General features: G+C 43.3%; 1 protein-coding gene across 1 annotated transcript; it reads left to right on the top strand.

The window, feature by feature from the left end:
• Positions 1-299: 299 nt before the first annotated feature.
• TNFSF15 (TNF superfamily member 15) lies at positions 300-18,549 on the top strand. Its single transcript, XM_003785243.2, has 4 exons — positions 300-585; positions 12,318-12,360; positions 13,409-13,456; positions 14,942-18,549. Exons 1-4 carry the CDS (start codon positions 325-327, stop codon positions 15,394-15,396), a joined length of 807 nt encoding a protein of 268 aa, XP_003785291.2. The 5' UTR covers positions 300-324; the 3' UTR covers positions 15,397-18,549.
• Positions 18,550-22,136: the final 3,587 nt, after the last annotated feature.

Raw genomic sequence — 22,136 nt, 5'->3', positions numbered from 1 at the left:
GATCTTAATTTACTCCACCCACTGACTTGATGAATTCTTTCTCTCCTCCTGCAGGGACTTTCCTAACTTCCTTCTGTAAACGAAGGAGGGAGCACATGAGTATACTGTATATAAATACGCTTGGGAAAGCTGTCTCCTTCTTCTTCTTCTCCGTCTCCTTCTTCTTCTTTTTTTTTTTTTTTTTCTTAAACCAAACTTGGTTTCTGTTGTGGGCGGTACATTCCCTTGCAGGGCAGGGCTGTAGTGTGCTCAAGGCAGGGAGGGGGGAAGAGAAAAGGGGAGGAGTAGGCAGTGATTAATTCAACCCCTGTCAAGGCTTATTTAATGGGGGGGTCTCTGGCCCAGAGTCAGAGGCGCCTCCAGACCAGCAGGAGGAGTATGGCAGAGGCTCTGAGTCTGGGCTTTGGGGAAACAGCCAGCATGGAAATGCTGCCCGAGGATGGAGGCTGCAGGCCCAAGGCCAAGAGCAGAGGACGCTGGGCTCTCACCTGCTACCTGGTGTCTCTTCCTTTCGTGGCAGGGCTCATCACCTACCTGCTCATCAGCCAGCTCTGGGCCCATGAAGAGGCCTGTGTACAGTTCCAGGTAAGCAAGATTCCACTGTGACCTGGGAGGTGAGGGGTTTGTCAGCACAGTCTCTGTGGCAGAGGCAGCTATTTCAGCATTGGAAGTTGGACGAAAGACAGGCAGCTCCAAGATGCATCACACTCCTTGTTTCCACGTGCAAGGAAAATGCAGAATGGGAGAGGTGGAGAAGCTCGATTTGGTTTTTATTCTCAGTTATTTCCAGGAAATGAAATATCCCTTATGTTTAAATGGGAATGACCTCAAGCCCTGTGTTTTAGATAATTATAATCCTAGTATACAGCATTGATGATTTGGGAACATTCCTTTTTATTTTAAAAAAAGTCTTTTAAAATTTCATAACTAATAAATGGTAATTTTTAAAGGTTAGAAAACACAGTTAAGGGAAGGAAGAAAATCATCATTACCCGTAATCCTTTAGAGGTGACCACTGTTAACTGTTCAGATTATATAATTCCACATTATTTTTAATAAAATGGGATTACACTGAATCTCCTAGCATGATTTTATTTATGTATTAATAAATTCACATCAGCATGATGATATAGACCCATATTCCTAAATGTGTATGCTACAGTTTATTTATCTAATTCCCTTTCTTGGGTTTGAAAATATTATTATTTTTTTTAATTTCCAACAGACTTAGGGGCTGCAAATGGCTTTTTGTTACGTGGCTGAATGGTGAAGTCTGGGCTTTTAGTGTACTCATTAGCTGAGTAGTGGACATTGTACCTAATAGGTAATTTTTTCATCCTTTTCCTCCTCCCCCTTTCCACTTCTGCACATCCAAAGTGCATTAAGTCCCCTGTACGGCCATGCATCACTATGGCTTTAGCTCCCACTTACAAGGGAGAACTTGCTGCATTTATTTTCTGTTCTTGACACGCTCTGTTGAATACTGGCCTCCAGTTCCATCCATGTCACTGCAAGAGATTATTTCATTCTTTTTCATGGCTGAGTACTATTCAGTGGTTTGTGTATTTGTATGGACATGCCACATAGAAATATTATTTTTTAATATTCAAGATTGATTATCTCTAAGGTCTTGGCGTAAGCTTGGGAGAAGCTTAGTCATCCTTTTTTATGGCTAAGTAGCATTCCATGTTATACATGTATATATACTACATAGAAATATTATTTTTTAATACTCAAGATTGATTGTCTAGCTCTAAAGTTTTGCTGGAAGCTGGGGAGAAATTTAGTCAAGAAAAGAATACAGACTCCAGAGAGAGTAACGGTGGGGGTGGAGTTCAGGTGTCAAGGAGGAAAACATAATTCTGGACTAGGAACATCAAAAATGTACTTCAAAGCTTCAAGAATGTATCATTCAGGTAATAGAAATCTCCTTCATTATCTCTGATGGCTGATTTAATCTCAGTCCAAAGTATTAAATTCCAAAGGAGAAAACAGGCTTTTTTAATTGGTTTAGCCAAAAGCCTGGAATCTAAGCAATCCCAGCCAGCTTCAAAGCAGAGACACAGTGCACAAGCCATGGCTAATTTTTAACTACCCTGCCAGAGTCCACAGACTGTGATTCAGACAGCAGCATCCATGGCCTCATGCCATCACTTGTAAAATGTAGAAGTATGCAGACGACCGGAAGTGCTGCTCATGCAGACCAGAACGGCAGGGCCGGGGAGGACAGGCTGCGACCCCTTGGCCACTGTGAAGCAGGTCCCTACAAGAAGCCATGTGGCAGCACTGGTCATCACTCTGGTACTCTGTCCCTCTTTAGCCAAAAGAAGACAGTGGTTCTTCAAAGAGTGGCCTCTAGTAACCTGCACTATCCAGGGGATCTGAGGGGAACCCTGGGTTTCTACCACCCAGGACGATGTCTGAGATCCCCAAGGTCAGCAGAAAGCAGAGAACGCCTTTGTTTATCTAGAAGAATATCACGTGGAAGGCCACGGCCCAAGGGAGAGCCAGTGACTTGCTCCCATAGCAGGCGAATTGCAGGCTTGAGCTGTGATGCCCCATGAAGGAAGGTGCGTCTTACTCACCACTGTACCCCCTGGGCTGTCTCTGTGCCTGCCTGGAGGTGCTGGAGAAATGAACAGGCTCCCACCATCCATTTCATCATAAATCAACCTTTCTCCCCAGAGAGTGGACGTGCAGAGCTGCAGTTTGGCCAGGCTGTGTGACTTCTTAGTGCGTCAGAAGAGAAAATAAAAAGGGAAATGGGGGCGCGGCCGAGGCACATGTAGCAATCGGGGTCCTGAGAAGAAACAGCTGGCCCACTCCAAGATGAGAGTTTAAAGGAGGACATGCAAAGAGGCATTTGAAGAGGTTGAAGGACAGGCCTATTTCCTGAGATAGGGCTGGAAGCATCCAGGGTTGGCAGCGGTGGAAAGCAGTGACCATGTCTCAGGTGAAGGGGCCATGGAGGGAGGAGTGTTAGAGAAGCCCAGGGAGAACCAAACCCTGAGCGAGGCCTGCCTGGAGGCCAGGAGAGCCCGGGATGGAGAGGTGGCCACTGCCAGAACAGCAGGGAAAGAGCAGGGGGAGGGGAGGCTGACTGCTCTCTCCTCCTGGCCTCCAGTGCCACTGACCAGGATCCACAGAACAACAGGGCTCCCAGGAGCCAGGAGCAGCCTCACAGGGCACAGAGAGGCCTGAGCAGGGCGGAGAGCGGATATGGAGGGACTGTCAGAGAAGACCCGCTCACAGAGGGTGGCATTCGGAGGGAAAACGGGGTCACCAAGGAGGACATGGGTGGACATGCAATGAAATATGATTCTTAGGCAGATACTTGGATTTGAAACCCAGTTAAGCAACTTCTGACCCCATGCAAATAGGCTGGTGGTTCCATTTATTTGAGCCTGTTTCTTTTTTTTTTTGAAAAGGGGTACTGAAATCAGTACTCCACCAGTGTCAACAGGCCTGTGCAGGGGCATTCTGTGTGCTGAGCATGTGGGGAGAGCTACATGCACACAGTTACTGCGATGTGGTCATGATTCTATGACAAGCACCAGGAAAATAATGAGAAAACTTGATCTTGGCCTCAGGAAATAGGCTCCTTTAATGTCGAGGTGCTATAGAATTCCAGATGTTTTCCTCGTCCACACACCAAGATAGGGGTGGTTCAGGGAAGGTTTCTGTGGCTAGAATGCTGTGCATGAGGCCCCCATTACAGAGAAGAGCCAGTCAATGACCACCAGTCGTTGAAGGCAACAAAGCCCTGAAGGGTAGCCAGCCGAAAGCCCTTTGTTTTTGCAAATAGGGAAACTGAGTCTAGGAGGGCTGAAGAGATTTTCCCATACCTGTGCCTCTAGTCAGTGGCAGAGCCAAGATCTTTATTGAAACTGACCCATCTGACCTCCTGCTCTGAACCCAGGCAGCCATACCACGGGCCAAAGGAAGAAGGAAATCAGTGACAGCAGTGGCAACAATTGCCAGTCACCAAGCCTCACCTGTGCTAGCCTCCCTGAGAAGAAATTCACACACCAAGTCATGTTACCCTCAGAATCACCCTCCCAGGACTCCTGGCCTGGGGGTGGGTGGGAATAGGGCTTTGCGTGTTTTTCCAAAGAGAAGAGTAAGGATCAGAACAGTAGCACAGCAGGTTCATGTTGTGGAAATATAATTAAAACAAAATCCTCTCCACAAAGGTGGAAGAGAAAGAAAACAGTTTTATTATTGAATGTGATACAGAGCGCAGGCAATCTCCTGAGACATCGCAAAGGTAGAAACAAGCCTCACCCTTTCATATAGCCAAGTGTGTGCAGCCCATTACGTACAAGTTAAACGAGAAAAGCAGAGTGCGTAACAGCTCACATAATATGGTCCACTTCACTTAATGAAAAACTTCACATAATATGAATGTGTTTATAAACACATCGAATATCTCAGGAAGAGCACAAGAGAAATGTCAACTATACTAGCGTCCAAGGAGGGAAGCTGGGTAACCTGTCAACAGGGAAGCGGGGAGACGTTGATAAACCCACACTCTTTTGTACAAGATGTGTATTTTACCTATGCAGAAAAAACAGGCATAGTAAAATGTTTTAGGACCTTCAGACTTCTGTGGGATATCAGGCAGATTTGCGTCTCAGAAAAATCTTAAGTCATAACTTCTAATTCAGTTTGAATTCAGACCTGATTACTTCTTAGCCCTGTTTACCTGAGCTTCCTAAGCCTCATCTTCTTTATGTATGAAGTAGTGATAATTAGAATATTTAAAGTGTCTTCCAGAAAGTGAGGGATTAGTAAATGGCACCAATTATTATTATAATAACCAGGGAACGTCCCTGCTCAAGGCAATTACATCATAGAGAATAACTTCTCCACCTGCTCTGGAATCTGCCATGGCTGGCTATGCTGGAGGGCTTTTCTTGGTCTCTGATGTCCATTCACTGTCTCTCCAGGCTTCCTTCCCCCCCTCCTCTGTCCTCCAACCCCCCAGGGATCATGTCTTTCGATCCATTTTTTATCTAGCTCACTTGACCACAGCCTGGGCATTCTTTGGGCCCTTCTGTGGCTTTCCAGGTGCCCCAAGGCCAGGCCTCTGTCTTCCTCAGCACAGCTCTGGTATGCAGTCTGTGCTCTAGGCAAAGCAGAATGCACCAAGGTGGCTCAGCCCAAGCACAGCAGAGTGGGCAGTCAGTACCAGGCAGTGAGTTATCAGTGATCCCCACAAGAGGCATTCCTGCCAGGATGGAACATTTACCCTATCTGTCCTTCCCCTCCCAGTCTTACTTCTAGAATCACCTGCGCATTCTCCCCCACATTCTCCTTAGTTCCCTCCAGCCTCACTTCTATCCATTCCTGAAAATCCCTTTAAGGCTCCTAGCCTTTGCTCCCTGCACTCTTCTACCCTCAACACTTGTCCCTGAGACTTACCCTGACCAGCAAGACCCCATTATGATGCCACCTAGCTGGACCTGCGCACAGATTAAGGGCAAGCCATAGCTCCACCCCGTCCCAGCCGTGACCTATTAGTAGCTTATTTTATACTACTAGACACCATACTACATTTCTTCATAGGAAGGGTTTTAAGAAGAGCAAATGAGATCATACCTAGAAAGTGTTTAACATGGGTGTCTGGCATGTTTGCTATTATTGCTACATGCATCATCTCAGTTAGTAATGAAAACCACACAGTGGGGAAAGTCCTATTACTAGCCCCACTTTGGAGATGATGAAATTGAGGCTTAGAGAAGTTAAGCAATGCACCCACAGTTAAAGAGTGTGACACTGGGACTCAAACCTGCTCTATATTATCTCTCCTAACCACCTGTTCTGGGCATAAGTCAAAAAAAGTGTTCACCCCCTGGGGTGGTCGGGAGGATCTCCCCAGGAGAAGTGTCTGGCACAGAGTAAGTGCTCAACAAATGCCAGCGCCCTTCCTCCCTGGGGCACTTAGCTGCACCTGGCACAGAGACGGCATTCACTAAGTGTCCTCTGGATGGAGAAAGGGGGGAAGAGATAGGCAAAGTACAAACCCCTGAGCTAATGAGGAGGTTGATACTCTTTCTTCCATGCACTGTAGGAGAATTCGCAAGATGTCCAGAAAGCAGCCATCCTGCTGCTCCCTACCTACCCCAGGTTTCCTCACTCCCATTGTCTCCTCTTTTGGGAAGAGGATAACCCTGATTGTCCATTTAGCCCTGTCTAGAGGAAACAAACAATTAAGATAAAAGTACTCTGTAAATTGCAAAACACCTACTCCCTCAGTGGTAATACCCCTGCTGTGGCCTCAGAAAACCCCAGCTCACCTTGAAAATATTCACTCCAAAGGTCAGGCTGTGGGGTAAAGGGCAGGAAAGCCAGAGGGCGTGAAGAAATGCAGAGGGCGGAAGGGCGGGTGCAGGAGGTGCAAATCCCAGACAAGGGGGCAGCTTGTAGCTGGTAATTTCCGGAACTACTCGCTCACCTGGCAAGGTGAACACACTCATCACTGAGCCCCAGGTCGGCTCAGGGAGCTCCTGTGTTCTCAGGGGACAGAGCTCACACCACTGGCTGCAGCCACACAGTGGCTATAAGAGATCATCTCCCAGCCTGACCTCCTTCACCGTGGCAGCAACAAGCTTGGGATATGAAACAAGTGGGGCAACAATTCCATTCCCTCAACCCACTTTGTGTTCTGAAAGAACAGGAGGTCCAGAACCAAAGTCCAGCAGGAGGAAGCTTATTGAATGTCTGTCCCTAGGAAAGGGAGGAAGCCACCCAGAGTTCTTAAAGGATCCGAGTCTGCCACTTGTCATAAATACATACAAAAGTGGCTTCTGTGTACAATGGAAGTCATAAGGCCAAAAGGAGGCTGAGAAGAAATGATTCAGCCCACAAGCATTTATTGATCCCAAAGAAAGAGAAAAATGAGCTGGATACCCGCTTCCTGTGTGTGGTCTTTCTGGAGCCATCACAGTAGTCCTGGGAGGAAGGAATCATTGTCTACTTTTACTGATAAGCAAACCGAGTCTCACCAAGGTTGGATGACATAACAAAATCCAAGCACCAGGAAGTGATAGAGCTGGGATTTCCAAATTTGCTCAGCTGAAAACACCAGCATCTTTACTCTGAACTGCACTGAATGTTGCGTATACAGCCCCGTCTGGGGCACCTTGGGGGATGATGACATGAAATGACCTCGGAATAAATATGTGCAGGGCTGGACTTATACTTGTGTGTGAGTAGAAACAGGGAGAAGGCACAGAAAAGCAAAAGTCTGCATCTTTCTCCTGGAAGTGCTGGGAGGATGTGATGGGTCATAAAACATTTATGACTTTGCAGTTGCAGCATTTATGACAGCAAGAAATGAATATCTCTTCCTGTTTATGAATAGATAGAGAGAGTGACTGTAGCACATGGGAGGAAAGGCTAAGTGGATCATTAGTTAAAATACACCCAAGGGATTTTACTGGGGAAATGCCAGGAAATCTCAAAGATTATCTTACTCCAGACTTGTTTGTCTAGCATCTCAGCTAATGTTTACGGAGCTCCTAATGTGCGCCAGGGTCTGTAATTAGTCTAAAGGTTCAGATCCCAAGCCCTCTGTTCGCTCTTTGACCTTGGACAGTTGCTTAACGTCTTCAGGGCTCTGCTGTAAGGCTCACGCAGATGATAAAAAAGAAGAGATCCTGATCCCTTCTTTGAAAGTGGCTGGAGTATGATTATAGGTAAGGAACACACATAAATGCCCAATAGAGGGCCTGGCACCTGGGAGGCCTTCAACTAAGTCTCAGCCTCCTCTTTCTCACCATTCTTTCTTCTGCCTAATTAGAATTAGAATAATTCCCAAAATGCCTATGATAACAGGTGATGGTCAGGTCAAGTCAAGGATTACCAATCAACATATAAAATAAAATACAATAAAAGTGAAAATTCTCTGACCTACAGGAACTAAGGGAAGTAGGAGAACCCAGCTTGTTTAATTAGGATGGCAGTGGGCATCTCACTCTCCCACTGGGATAACACCCATGGGCATATACATTTATCTTTTCAGACTCTGGCTCCTGGCTCCTCTATTTCTAGAGCCATAACTATGATCCATGCAGAGCCAGATGAAGAATTTTAGAGGCCCTTGTACTAAAAGATCATGACTACCTACCTCTATGTAATTCAAACTTTAAAAACCATGAGCAAAAAGATCTCTGTCCTAGATGTTTAGATTGCAAAACTCTGGCTGAATTTGTAGCATCTGAACTTTACATCTTCTGCTCTCATTTACTTTACATCTTCTGCTCTCTTTTCTTCCTCTATCTTCCTGGTGCCTAAAAATGTGCACGTTCTCCCAATGAGATAATCCGGCAGAAGTGCCTGGCACGTCCAAGGCACTGAGAATACAGTGGTGAACAAACAGGCAGACTAGGGCCCCACCTGTAGGGAGCTTGAATTCCACTAGAGAGAGAAAATTGTTAAGTACACAAATAATAAAATTAGATCCTGGTTCTCAGCCAGTGGTTTGAAATCGAAGTAAATCTCATTCTTTAAACGTGGTCTTGGGCCCCACATCTATTCAGAATTAGACACTAATGTTGCAGTAACAAGCACCCTCGGGAATCACTGTCTTGTTAGTACCCCCAAAATAACCCAGAAGTGATGGCACTGAGGGTAAGGGTAAAACACAGTTAGACAGTGTATCGGCCTGGTGTTGCCAGCAACCACCTTAAGAGCAAATATTGGGACAGCTTCAATGCATACACCTTTTCCCAAATAAGCTTTTATTTCATCCTCTCAAATCTCCTCATTCATTCTTGCTTCCTGTTAAAATAGTCTCCCTCCCATGATAGACAGTCATTATTAAGAGAAGCAGAAACAATAGGCTCAGACGTTGTTCTTAAAGAGAAAGGCTCAACTGATGTTCTTGTGGACTCTTGGAATGTTTGTATCTCAACACCTGGCAACTGTCACTGTCCCCGCCCTCAGATGTTGCATGGCGTTCTGCACCACTACAATCCATACCTGAAAATAAAATGTGTGCCCAAGTAATAGAGCACAGCAAACATGGAAATGTGTCTATATCCCAAACACATGCTAATGACAGTGGGATTCTGAGTCAAAAAAAGAATGCTTCAAACTTTTAGCTGAGTATCTGCTTAGAAGATACTGAAGAGAATGAAATGAACCCAAAGAAGACCACCCAGGACAAGTATCCTTTCCTACACAGGAGGATTCACTCAAGATCTCTCTGACTCTCTTTGAGAACCCCATCTTCAGTTTTCTGACTTGCCAAAGGATCAATTCCTTTATCTGCTTGGTAAATACAAAGTAAGGTGATAGGCTATAGAATAAGCTTCTCCACTCCCTGAGCCCATCCAGAGTCATTGATGGGTTTAGGTTTTTAAAAACCATTGTAGACATGACCCTGTGCTCAGCGTATATGCTGTATTCATTTGGCAGTAGAAAGCCTTGCCATTTTCCAACTGCCCTCACTTTCTGTTGGGCCACCTTACTCTTGCACAAGCTATTGGCCTTGTCTAGAAGGCCCATTGCCTCTTTTATCACCTGGATAATACCTGAAGAATCTGTGAGAGACTCAATTGAGGAATAATTTTCCTTGATTCCCCCACTTCTGGATCAGGTCTCTCTTTCCTGAATTCTGGACTTGCCCCACTGAATGAAACTGCTGGTACTTATTTGTCTACCTCACTAGAGAAGGAACTTGTCCAATGCAGTGGGTTTGGGATTTGAGATTCTGGAGTGGCGTGGCCTGAGTTAAAGTCCTACTCCTCTAATTTGCAGGTGTGGGATGTTGGGAGAGTTCTTTATCCCCCCCCCCGCCCCGTTTTCAACATAAAGATATGAACAGCACCTTCCTTAGGGTGTTGTTATGAAGCTGAAAGAGAATGTGCCCGTGACGGGCTTAGTAGAACAGTGCCCCTACTCATCCCATAAAGGTAGATACACTTGCTGCATTTTTCAGATCCCTTGAATCATTCCCAGCACACAGAGAGCTGGGAATTCAGAGAGCTTAGACAGGAGTAGATAATGGATAACAAGACTGGGAGGGTCAGTTTGGGACTTTGAATGCCACATTGAGTTAGGACTGCGTCTTGAAGGCCTTGGGGAGCCACTGAAGGTTTATGAACAGAGTTGTGTCTCAATAAAGTGATTCTTTAAGAAAAGCCCCCTGAAGGTGGGCAAGGAAATAGACCAGGGAAAGGGAGAAACCCAAGGCATGAAGACCTTATCAGAAAGGGAGACCTATCAGAAGGATCCAGGAGAGCAGCATTCCTAAGCCTGGAGTGTAGCATGATGAGAAAAACTGCAAAGCAGAAATGACAGCTCTTAGGTTTGGGGAAGAAGAAAGGAGCAATCAGGTCCAATAATCAAGGGGAAGCAGGGGCACCATTAGTAACAATCGGGAAGTGGAGGGAAAGGGGCTTCAGGAACCATGAAGTCTGTTAATCATTCAAAGACAAGATTGCTGCTCTCAAGAGAGCTTCCAGTAGAGGTTGGGTAGCATGGCTTGGAAGAGAAAATATTCTGGTCTGAGTTGTAACAAGATTACTAATGTCACACAACTGCTCACAGATCTAGACTCACCAGTGACACAGTTAAAGCCACATGACCAGAAAGATGGAAAGAAATCCAGGTACCCAACACCACAGCACAGACATGTACAAATGTACAGACACCAAACGCATCAATCCACACTCTCTTCCACTGGGAGAGCTGAGTCCTCTCACACTCACACAGACACACATCTCTCATTCACAAGACAGTCTTTCCTCTGTATCTGCAGGGATTGATTCTAGAACCCCAATAGATGCCCAAATCTGTAGATGCTCCAGTCCTTTATATATAATAGCACAACATTTGCCCATAATCTACATGGTCCCTCCCATGTACTTTACACCATCCTAGATTACTTATGGTACCCAAACGACATCATTGCTATATGAATAGTTCTTATATTGTATTGGGTTTTATTTGCTTTATTTTTCATTGTTGTATTATTTTCTTTTTTTTTTTATTGAATGGTAACTATGTACATTAATGCACTTCTGGGGTACAGTGTGGGGTTGTCACACACAATCCGAAATGCTTCCATCAAACTGGTTAACACAGCCTTCATGTCATTTTCTTAGTTATTGTTCTAAAACGTTCACATTCTACTCTTAGAAAGATTCACTTGTACCCTTGTAAGTTAAACCTCAGACGTGATCCCTCTGTTGTATTATTTTCCTTATGGTTTTTCCCAAATACTTTTGATCCATAATTGGCTGAATCCACACATGTGGAACCCACAGAACCTGACTGTATACTCACAACACACACACACACACACACACACACACAGATTTTAAGATGTAAAACAGATCAAGTATTCATGGCTACAGGAGGATTGCTTTGTTAGTGGAAGCTGTGTAGTTACAAGAACCAAATCAGAAGAGTATGTTGTATCAAAATCGTATTAGAGAAGGTTTCAGGAAAACATTGCAAAATGAATGATAGTGGTATTATTCCTAAGCTAAGAGCTTCCTCTTTGCTCTTAAGGTTTATGTGCAGGCAGGTGAGCAGTTTCTCCATTTTCTGTGTATTCTTTACTCCGACTCATACACTTTCTGATTTGATCATCATCTCAATCCTGAGAAAAATGTAGGGCTATGGATATTATTATTCCTGCCACACAAATGAGAACACCAAAGCTCATATAGGAAAACTGTCTTGCTCAAGACCACGTTGTTAGTAAATGGTGGAACCAGGATTCAAATTCATATCTGTCTGCCTCCAAGGCAGTTACTCTTCTGCTGTCACGTGGTATTGGAAATGGCTCACAAGCTTAGGGTTGCAATGATTTTTTAAAGGTCTTTATTGCACAGAAACAAGGAAGAATTGTTGAAGCTGATGAGAAGGGCACCATAGCCATTATTTCTTTTTTCTGTATCGTTTTTTAAGAACAGTTCCAATTTTTAAATTGTGGAGAAGAAAAGAGAAGAAAGCATGTGCTATTATTTGTTCAAATAATGGAAGCAATGACCAGATGCTGAGGTCCCCTAGAATAGAACAAGAAAAGCTCTTAGGAAAGAATTTTAAAGCTTCAGAGACAAGCATAAGAGAGAGAAAGGTCACTGGGAACACCAGAGAAGGAAAATGGAGAGCTAAGTAAGGTACCAGGTTCCCATCAACAAAACTATTTTTATTCCCGTTTTCCTCATTGCAGAGTTCCCCGGCTGGGTGTCAGGGGCACCTTAATCATACTGGTGCTATGGGCACAGCAGTATGGAGTGTTGGGGGTCACAAGGACCACAGACAGTCAGTCTGAACTATATCTATTTCCTCCCCAACAGGCTCTAAAAGAACAGGAGTTTGGACTTTCACACCAGCGAGCTTGTAAGTGTGTTCATCTTTGATGCCTTTTCTCATGGGGAACAAAAAACTTTCTAGTAGTTCTGGTTGGTCTTTAATTACCAAGTCACTAAGCAAGTGATGCAAACTCAGAGGAGAGGGGCGTCCCCTCCCTAGGCACTAAGAAGGCAAAATGGCCATGGCCAAGTGCCTGGCCTTTGGAGACAACAGCCAGAATTCAAACCCCAGCTCTGGCATTTACTAGCAGTATGACTTTTGGGCAAATAATTTCACCTGTCTCTGCCTCCAACTTATCTATAAAAATGGTTATAATAATACCTACCCAACAGTGTTAGTGTGAATTAAAAAAATGAATTCCTAAAAAGGGGTTAAAACGATGGGTAGTATATCAAAGGTGTGCTGTGGATTTTTACCATCATCAACATCATTTTTATTGCTAAAGATAGAACATACTTAATTCAATATAATCATCTGTGAGAACTGAAGGGAAATTCTAAGGTTTTCCTGAGCACTAACAGGGAAACAGAGGTCCAAGATCCAGAGAGAAAAAGGACCTCCAAGGTCATACAACTGCATAGCATTTCCCCTGCCCACTCCCCATCCCATTTCTGTTGGGGCAGCCATATACTCAGTGATGTAATTAAAGTGCCCATGAAGAAACCAAAAATCCAATTAGCTCCCAAGGAAGCAGCTTGAGTGAAGGAGCAGCACGTTGGGTTTCACTGAGCTCTGACCACATGCCAAGAATCATACTGAACAGTCTCCATCTGTGGCAGGGATGGGTGACTGTGCCCATCTTAGAGATGAGAAAACAGAGTCCCAGAAAGGCTAGATAACTTAACCAAAAGCTGTGTGGTGATTCACTGGCATTCAAGACTCTTTGCTCTGAGTCTCCCCTGTCCTCCGTGGTGCTTGCTGTGGGCACCACATTCCAATTCCAAACCCACAGAGAGTGGACCAGATCAAGCTGGAGGAGAGGTTCCTCTCCTGTCCCAGATACCCTGCAACTCCCAAAGTTCCCTCTGTGGTCATGTTTTGAATCATCCCAAGCACATTTCTCCTTCCGTTACAGACACATCTTTCAGAGATGATGGAGATAAGCCAAGGGCACACCTCACAGGTAAGCCTCCCTCCTGTGTTCTCCAGGAGACCACGGGCCATGCTCCTGAGATATCGTTCAGCATATTTACCAAAACTCATTCCAGAAGCTTAAAACTGGAAACTACACCCCTTGGTGTAACAGATTCCTCCTCTCATTGGAGGGTTTTTGAATGTCTTTCTCCTTGGCAGCTGGTCAGGGGGGGTGACACCCATGTCTTGTGGGCATTTTCTTTTTTTTAATTTTTATTTATTTATTAAATGATAACTGTGTGCATTGATGCATTTATGGAGTTCAGTGTACTGATTCAATATACAATGTGAAATGCTTACATTGAACTGATTAACACATCCATCACCTCACTTACCTGTTTGTTGTGGTTAAGACAATTAGACTCTTTTCTTTTGTGGGCACTTTCTTACAGATTCTATCAGCTCTCTCTCTCTCCTGTCTCTCTCTTTCATTCACACACACAGTCATTCAGAAATGGCTTTCCTCAGACTCAGAGCTTCAAGTAATTCTGGCTCTGGTCACAAGTGAAAGTTTCCCTGAGTTGCCAATCTATCCAGTCCATCTGTCCCCTATTCGAGATAATGACATCACTGAATATTTACATTAGGGAAGGGGTTTCCAAAGAATTTTCATTGACATGAAGATATCGAGAGGAATCTCATACTATCACCAGTTGGCCAGTTTCCCAAGGCTAGTATGAAAATTCCTGGCACTCCCACCTAGAGTTCACATACATCTGAGACTCCAGGGGAAAGAGCAAGACAATGCAGAAAGATAGGTAAAAACCTGTTGGAAACCTAGAGCAGGAAAAGCAAGTGTATTCTCCTGACCTATAAGAAAATTTACAGACTCCCGGGGAATATCCTGTGATCTAAGACATTGCCATTTCTAAGAAGAAATTGTTTGTGGTCAGTCCTGAGTGAGGATTAGGACCCAAGGAGGTGCCAAGTTGCCATCACTTAACCCTTGCCTGTAAGACAAGCATTGTGTTCTGATGGATCAGTGGGGATAAAATGGTTCACCTAATAATTTATGAATCAAAGGATGGGGATTTGGAAGGTCTGGTGTCTGGCCTTGTCATACGTCCACAAGAGGGGCAACTGTAAGGAGTCTTATCTGTGTCATTTGGGGAAGGATAATTATTTGCAGTAGGCCATTTTCCTGAACATAAAAGAGTGGGAGGATTTTTTAGCCTTCACTGTTTTCCAGGATCATAAGTCTCAGATAAAATTCAAAATTGTCAGGTCAGGCAGTTCAAGCTCAGAGAGGCAAAGTAATTTGCCCCGGATACAAGCCCAAGATGCTCCTCTCTTTGAACAACTGTGTACCTCCACTCATATATCCTTTCCCCAGTCCTCCCCAAGGCACTCATCAGCTGTTGATTATATTCAACCATTTTTCTCTCCTTTGAACATGATATCAGACTTTTTTTTTTTTAATCAAAGTCCACAGGTTGCAACAGGAGCAAATTAAACTTCTCTCTTGTCCTTGCAGTTATGAAACAAACTCCCACAAACCCCTTAAACAATCAGTTTCCAGCTCTGCACTGGGAGCATGAACTTGGCCTGGCCTTCACCAAGAACAGGATGAACTACACCAATAAATTCCTCGTGATCCCAGAAGCAGGAGAGTACTTCGTCTACTCCCAGATCACATTCCGAGGGCTTGCCTCCGAGTGTGGTGAGATCAGCCAACATAGCCAAATAAAGAAGCCAGACTCCATCACTGTGCTCATCACCAAAGTAACAGATAGGTACCCAGAGCCCACCCAGCTCCTGATGGGGACAAAGTCGGTGTGTGAAGTAGGCAGCAACTGGTTCCAGCCCATCTACCTAGCGGCCATGTTCTCCTTGCAAGAAGGGGACAAGCTGGTGGTGAACGTCAGTGACATCTCTTTGGTAGATTACACAAAAGAAGATAAAACCTTCTTTGGAGCCTTCTTGCTATAGGGGCAAAGCAGAATCATTATGTGATGGTCCTCCGTCATCTCATTCCTAAGTTTCTCCAGTCATATGTAATCATAACCAGGGATTTAGGGGTTGGGGGTCAAGGGAAGGGTGCATTCCTCAGAGACAGTGGTTTAGCTTGGAAATTTAAGGCCCCAAAGTTTACATTTCACATGTCTTACCAATGAGAATACTACTTGGAAAAACCACCAACTCAATGAATGAATGATCTACTTGCGTTGAGATTTAAAGAAGGATATCTCCACACCCTCCTGCTATATACATTTGTCACCAGTAGCTCAATTATTGTTTAATTTGATCATAAATTTGCTTCAGATCAGGAGTTTTGAAGAAATGGCAAAGAAAGTTCTAGAAAACAGCGTAAAGCCTTTGGAAGCAAAATCCTTCTTCAGTTTCTCCACATACCTTCATGCCTTGCCTAAAAAATAATGACAAGAGAGTTGGTCTCATAAATGTTCTCAAAAAAGGAATTGATTTGCATACCAACTATAGCATATGAAAAAAGCAACTTTTCCATTGATTATGTGCACAGATATCAAAATAACCAAGTATGAGTTTTATATACATATCAAAATTACAGCAATAGCATTTATCAGTAGTTTTCTTGAGTACCTATTATGTTCTGGGCACTACCTTAATCCAGACAACACTATGAATAACAAGACAGACTCGACTCAAAATGCATATGAATGCCACTCAACACTTCCTGGCCAAATATCAGTCATCATACTCTAAAGAATAACTCTTAAGTCCTAAAAGAAAAAAAAAATAATCATCTGAAACTGTTACATAAGATTTCTGGCTCTTTCCTGACTGTGCAAGCTATCCAACTGATTAGGTTGCTCAAGAAATCTGAAGGCCAATTTCTAGCTAACTAGACCAACAGTATAATATCCTTGCTTCATGCCAGGAGACACTGGACTTAACTCCCTGAAGGTCAGAGGAAAGAAGTCAATCACCAAATCTGGAGAAGTAAACCTAGATCTGCTCTCACTTCTGATTTACAACTTTATATACAGAGTGTTATGTGAGTATTTTTCCCATAAAATATTCAAGGGATTTAAATATGGGATTAGCTACTCAGCCTCGCCACGGCTACTTCTCTGAAGAAGAGGCTGGATGTTTTGAAGGTCTCTTCTGCTTTTCAATTGGTTCCTATCGTCTGGTCTGTATGATTTTCGTGCACTGATATGTCAAGTGTGGGAGGGGTAGGTCTGCTCTCTTAGCCTTTGTTGACTTGTGTGTAAAGCAAGAATTCACCAGTTTGTTTCCTAGGATCAAATGAGTTCTTGGGAATGAAATGTGTGAATTTCATGCATTCTGTATAGTCTGAGTACTTTGGTATGGCATGGTCAGAGACTTCTAGCATGTTGGCCTCTATTACAAATGCTCCCTACCCTGGGAGAACTTGGTGCCAAAATAACTCTTGCTTTTTTTCATAAAAGTTGCTCTTTTAATATGCTCTGGTTGCCAGGAAGCAGCAGAGGCAGAAAGATCCATGAGCACATCCTGAGCACAACGACCAGTGCAGTAGTATTACTCCATAAGTATTTGTTGGGTTATAATTAAATAAAAACTAATTTCCAGTTTCTCAGTTAGAAGGTTAAGTAATCTTCTCCTAGGCTAACTCACACCTGTTTCTCACCCTAAGCTCCTCCAGGTAGTCAGTATGGGACTCAGTGGGAACACAAGGAAGGGTGTGGTCCCATCCACCTGGTTCATGAGCGTCTTCATAGAGGAAGTGAAGCCTGAAAGAAGGTGGGTAGGCCCCAGATGGCCATGGGGAAAGGGCATTTCAGATGGAGGAATTACCCTTGGCTTAAAGTAGAAAAGAAAGGTTTCTGAGTAACTCTAAAACTAGCTTGACAAGAAGAATGTTCCTTCAACCAACTCCTAGGACAACATTTATTATTAACTCAAAAATCTTTCCTCAATGATTGTAGTGGGTTCTAGCATCAGAACTAAATTCCACTAAGAAAATAAAATGCTCTATCTGCATCTGTCCCTAGTGTAGGAGAGCACCAAGCCACCTGGACGTGAGGGAGAAGATTGGTACAGAAGAGCCCAGAGTGGCCTCTTCAAACTTGCCCAGTGCACCATAGGGGACCTGCTGGATTTAGAATTTTATCCAAGACAGGAATATTCTAACATCCTAATACATTTGAAACTTTGGAAAAAATCCCTGCCCTATATATTTTTTGTTCCTGTCACAAGCTTGTTTATCAAAGAATGTATTGTAGCCCAAGTTTACACTGCTGATTTTGTTAAATTCTGTGCAACATAGTATGTCTTTTATTACGCAGAAGGGCACAGCCAAGAATTCTTCATAGGACTCAAGTGAAAACTTCTGTTTCTCCAAGGCATTACTGCCATAGCAAAAATGAGTATACTATTTTTAAAAATGAGATGAAAGAATGCTTTAGAAGGACATGTTACGATCTCCTAAAGGGGGCTAATGAGGGAAACATTCAAGGGCGTAGAAGGTAGAAAGGCACTTGCTCTAGAAAATAGTTAATTTAGGAGTGAAATGCTTTACTGGTTAAATGTCTTTCAAAAGGCTGAATTCAAATCAATTCCACAAACATTTACCGAGTACCTACTTGCCCTGGAGACACGGAGATAAATTAATTTAGGCTCAGACGAGCTCATTTTAACTCCTCAGCCCTCCATTGTGTATAGATCTTTAATTTAACTTTGTTGTATTAGCTAATTGATTAGCTAACTTTAGGGACATTTTAGGATATTTTCTCATAGGAAAATGGTTGCCATTTGATGAAGGATGATTGCTAACAAAATGAATTGTGTTTACACTAAGAGGCTTTTTAAAACAACTATTCAAGGACAGTCTTTCCATAAATAAAAGAAGAAAAAGACAAAGACACCATTCTCTATGGTGGAATCCATTATTTAAGCCACATGCAGAGAGAGGTTTTTATTTTCTGGACTCAGTTGATCATCGGCACCCTTAAAAATATTAGAATTTTATGAATGACCCAGACCTGCTTTGAAAAGTCTGTGTTTCTCAGCAAATACAGAAACCAGGATCAAAATGCTATTGCCACTAACATTTTGACCCCAGCATGGTTTAGATCGATTTGGCAGAGGATTACTTAAATGACTAAAATTTCTAGAAGGAAAGGGAAATGTATGCCTTTTCACTTCCTGAAATGTGTCAGGTTTGGTTCAATATCCATGCGAGAAACAGGGGCTCCATTTCAACCTGAGCTACATCACCCCAGAGAAAATCCCACCTCTGTGTTTGTCAATAATCTCTCTGGATTATAAAAGTTTGGCTAACTCACTGTGAACAAGTCATGGTCAGCGCCAACATTCTCTTACAAGGTATTTTCCCAAGCCCTTACTCAATCCTGTTTCCATGATTGTGACATTGGGGATTAATTCCGCAGGACTGGACTGTTTATATTCTGTACCTTAGGAAAAAAAAAAAATGCAGAAAGAAGTCACTTGCCTCAAGATTTTGTTTTACTCTCCTAGGCTCAGAGTCTTGGAAGTGTTTTGTCATTTTTGGCAGAATTTTGTTAAGTACACATCATTACCCTGGACACTAACTCATTGCATCATATTGGCAGCTGGGCCTAGAAAGAATTCAGTGAACTGTTAACCCCTTGAATCCTTCTGCCCCAGTGGTAAGGGAATGTGGGTGACAGCAGCTATGTCCACACTGTGCCACGCTCTACCAAACTTATTTTCAACTTCCCAAGCTCTGTAGCACATTTGCCTCCTACACTATTTATCTCCCCATTTTAAGATGAAATATCTCCACCAGCCTGGATAGGAGAAGTTACTTGTTCAGGGCCATACAAGGAAGTAAAGGCATCCTACAGCTAAGATGCTATCTTCCAGATTCATGGTCCCAGACTCATCCAATTCCCTCTACTCTTAACAAGGAACATTCATTTAAATGACTGGAGAGAAATTGGAGGGAGAATCTTCACATAAGTATGGGGCAGCATGGAAGTAGGGAAGAGATTCTTCCATGCCTCCCCAGAGGAGCAAGCTGCAATTACAGAATCACATCTCTCTGGCTTAATACCTGAAAGAACTTTCTACTCCAAACCAGAATTTATCCAACTAGTGATTTTTTCAGTCCCTAAAGATATTCAAGCTTATTATCAGGGTTTCTTCGTTGAACCTGTGGGAGGGATGGAGCCAAAGGAATTCTGAGATCTTTTCCAAATCTATGATTATGGGGCCATTTTTTAATTGACTTCCCTGGATTCTATTTAATCATTAATTCTACTTAATCATAATCATTATTCTATGGTATCATTAATGCATCCTTGTCAAGAGCTCAGTGGCTTCCATCCTCAGAGGAGCTATCCTTTCCCCCCTTGTTCAGAGAAGATCCACCACAAAATGACTCTGTGATCTTGGCCAACAGAGAAATGTCCTGGGGCTTTAGAGATGATAGCATCTGCGTCTATCTATTCTAAGTTACATCATTTCAAGGATGAAGAAACCCAGGCTCAGAGAGGCGACATAGAGAATGGCCCAAGGCCAAACAGTAGCTGGTTGGAGTGCCTAGACTAGAATCCGTATCCCTTGACAACAAGCACAGGGTTAGGAGGCACCAGACTTAGTCATGAATCACATTTTTCTGTGAGCATCTGTCACGTGATAGCCTCTACCTAGATGCTAGAGAGTCCAGAGGGAACATGACAGGCCAGTCCTACTCTCCTGGTGTGTATATGTGGAGGTAGAAAATACACAATGTCGAGGAAATAAAGTAGCCGAACTTAATTGAGTGATTTTATTCTTAAAGTCATTAAAACATGTCATTGTCCCCCTTTTCCATTTCAGGGGTGTACAGAATGAACCAATGTAGGTATTTGTGTGGTTTTAGTAATAAGCCCCATGTGCTTTTATTGATTTTATGTTTTATGTTAAAACATCAACCCCAAAGTAAAATGCATATTGTATGATGTTAGCTATGTACTTAACGGTATGCATCCCACATCTTTGGGGCACTACCGTATGAATTCTAATCTCTGTAAATGAAGCCTTGTACGTGTTCATGTATTTAACACATGTAACTTAATAAACTAGCATTGAATTTGAATGCTCATTGTCAATTCTTTTGTTAATCTGTTCATTTGTGTTTCTTTCTAGATTATGGTCCAAGGGTAATCTCTTGGGCACTTAAAAAAATACATTTAGTTCCCTATGTACTTGAACGCAAAATGATAGCTGACATTCATAGGTTATAATAGATCTCACAGCAAATTGACTGTGAAACACCAGACAGATGGTGCCACTCAGATCAGATGAGGGAAAGGGAGGGAAAGAGAGAAACTATAGGGTTCCTTTTATGAATCAGGAGATTCTGTAGTTCAGTAGCTGAATCTCTACCAAACAACCCTGAAATACGGAGGCCAGAGAGACCCATGTCACTACTTGATGGAGATAGAATTAAGAGCTAGGTCAGTCTCTGACACTACACCCTCCTGCCTTTCATAAAAACAGCAATCACCAAAACTCAAAAAGGCTCAACTCCTCCATTTCCCAGAGCAGTAGCCAGGGTCACTGCTGGTGTTTGTCAGTGTTAGGCTAGTGTTGTCAATGTCATACAACATTGCCATTTCTGAGGGGCAAAAGGGGGTACATGTCTGATATGTCACTTGTTTCCACCTAATGGTTGTATGCAAAATCAAACATTCACGGGGCCGGGGGAGGGTGGGGAGCGTTTAAAAGTTTGCCTCCTTGTGGGGAATGGGGGAAGCTATTGATGTCCTTAGGAAATGCAGTTCTCACATAACCTTGAAATTTAGTTCTGGGAGTGATAAGAACAAAACTTTTTATACATGTGGAGAAAAGTGAATTATTTGCCCTAAATATTTAAAAAATCAAGTATCAGCAAAAGTTATCATGCTAGTTTTCTAGTCTAGGTCACCCAAGATAATTTTTTCAATCAATTCTCAAAAGGATTCTCCATCCCTAGGAATGCCAAAGCATGGAAACAAAACTACCCAATGGTCTCCCCTTGTGTTTGTCCATTTGTCCAAGGGGGTATCCAGTGCCCAGTCAGAGGCCAGCTAATCAGGGGTGCTGTCTGTTCTGATTTGTTGGACATGTTTGATTCTGATTGACTGATGCTCAGACTGTACCGGTTGTTAGATATTTTGACAACTCACCCTATTTACATTGATTCCAACCCCCCGATCCCACACACATCATCATCCTTACCATCTTCATCATAAACCATAGTATCAACATCCTAGGATGGAACTGTAGAAGGTACAGTGGCTCATGAATGGGCTGACCTCTGTTCCAGGCCCAGGTCTGCCAAGCTGGAAAATTGTGAGGCCTCAGGCCAACCACTTCTATAGGCCTCAGCTTCCCCTTCTGAGACTCTAGAAGAAAGATGAATGAAGTCCCTCCCATTTGCGGTTTAGAAACAGATCTCAATAATTCCATGTTAGTAGCATGTAAGTTTCAAATAAGTGCATGCAGACATGTTTGCTTATTCAGCACAGGGAATGGAAAGATAAGTGGAACCAAGCTATTCCTCCATGACAGGATCTGTGTTTCCCCTCGGCCCCTCTGCCCTTTGGTGGGGCTTGGCAGCCCCTTCTTCATTCCACATACACCACCCTCACAGGCTGACTGATGCTGGGTCTTCACACCCAGCTTACAGCTAGTGTTTCCTGTGTCCTTAGCCTAGGTCAGGCATTGAGCTCAACTCCGCACACAATGCATCTTAT

This window comes from Otolemur garnettii, unplaced genomic scaffold, assembly GCF_000181295.1.
Source record: "Otolemur garnettii isolate 467f Iridium unplaced genomic scaffold, OtoGar3 scaffold00014, whole genome shotgun sequence".
In the NCBI taxonomy this organism is placed as follows: Eukaryota; Metazoa; Chordata; class Mammalia; order Primates; family Galagidae; genus Otolemur; species Otolemur garnettii.
Note: the sequence above shows the minus strand (reverse complement) of the source record. Positions and strands in the feature narration are given on the sequence as shown.

Coding starts and splice junctions, on each gene's coding strand:
- TNFSF15 (XM_003785243.2), top strand. CDS start 325: ATGGGGGGGTCTCTGGCCCAGAGTCAGAGGCGCCTCCAGACCAGCAGG. Junction 12,361..13,408: donor ACTTTCACACCAGCGAGCTT/GTAAGTGTGTTC, acceptor CTTCCGTTACAG/ACACATCTTTCAGAGATGAT. Junction 13,457..14,941: donor GCCAAGGGCACACCTCACAG/GTAAGCCTCCCT, acceptor TTGTCCTTGCAG/TTATGAAACAAACTCCCACA.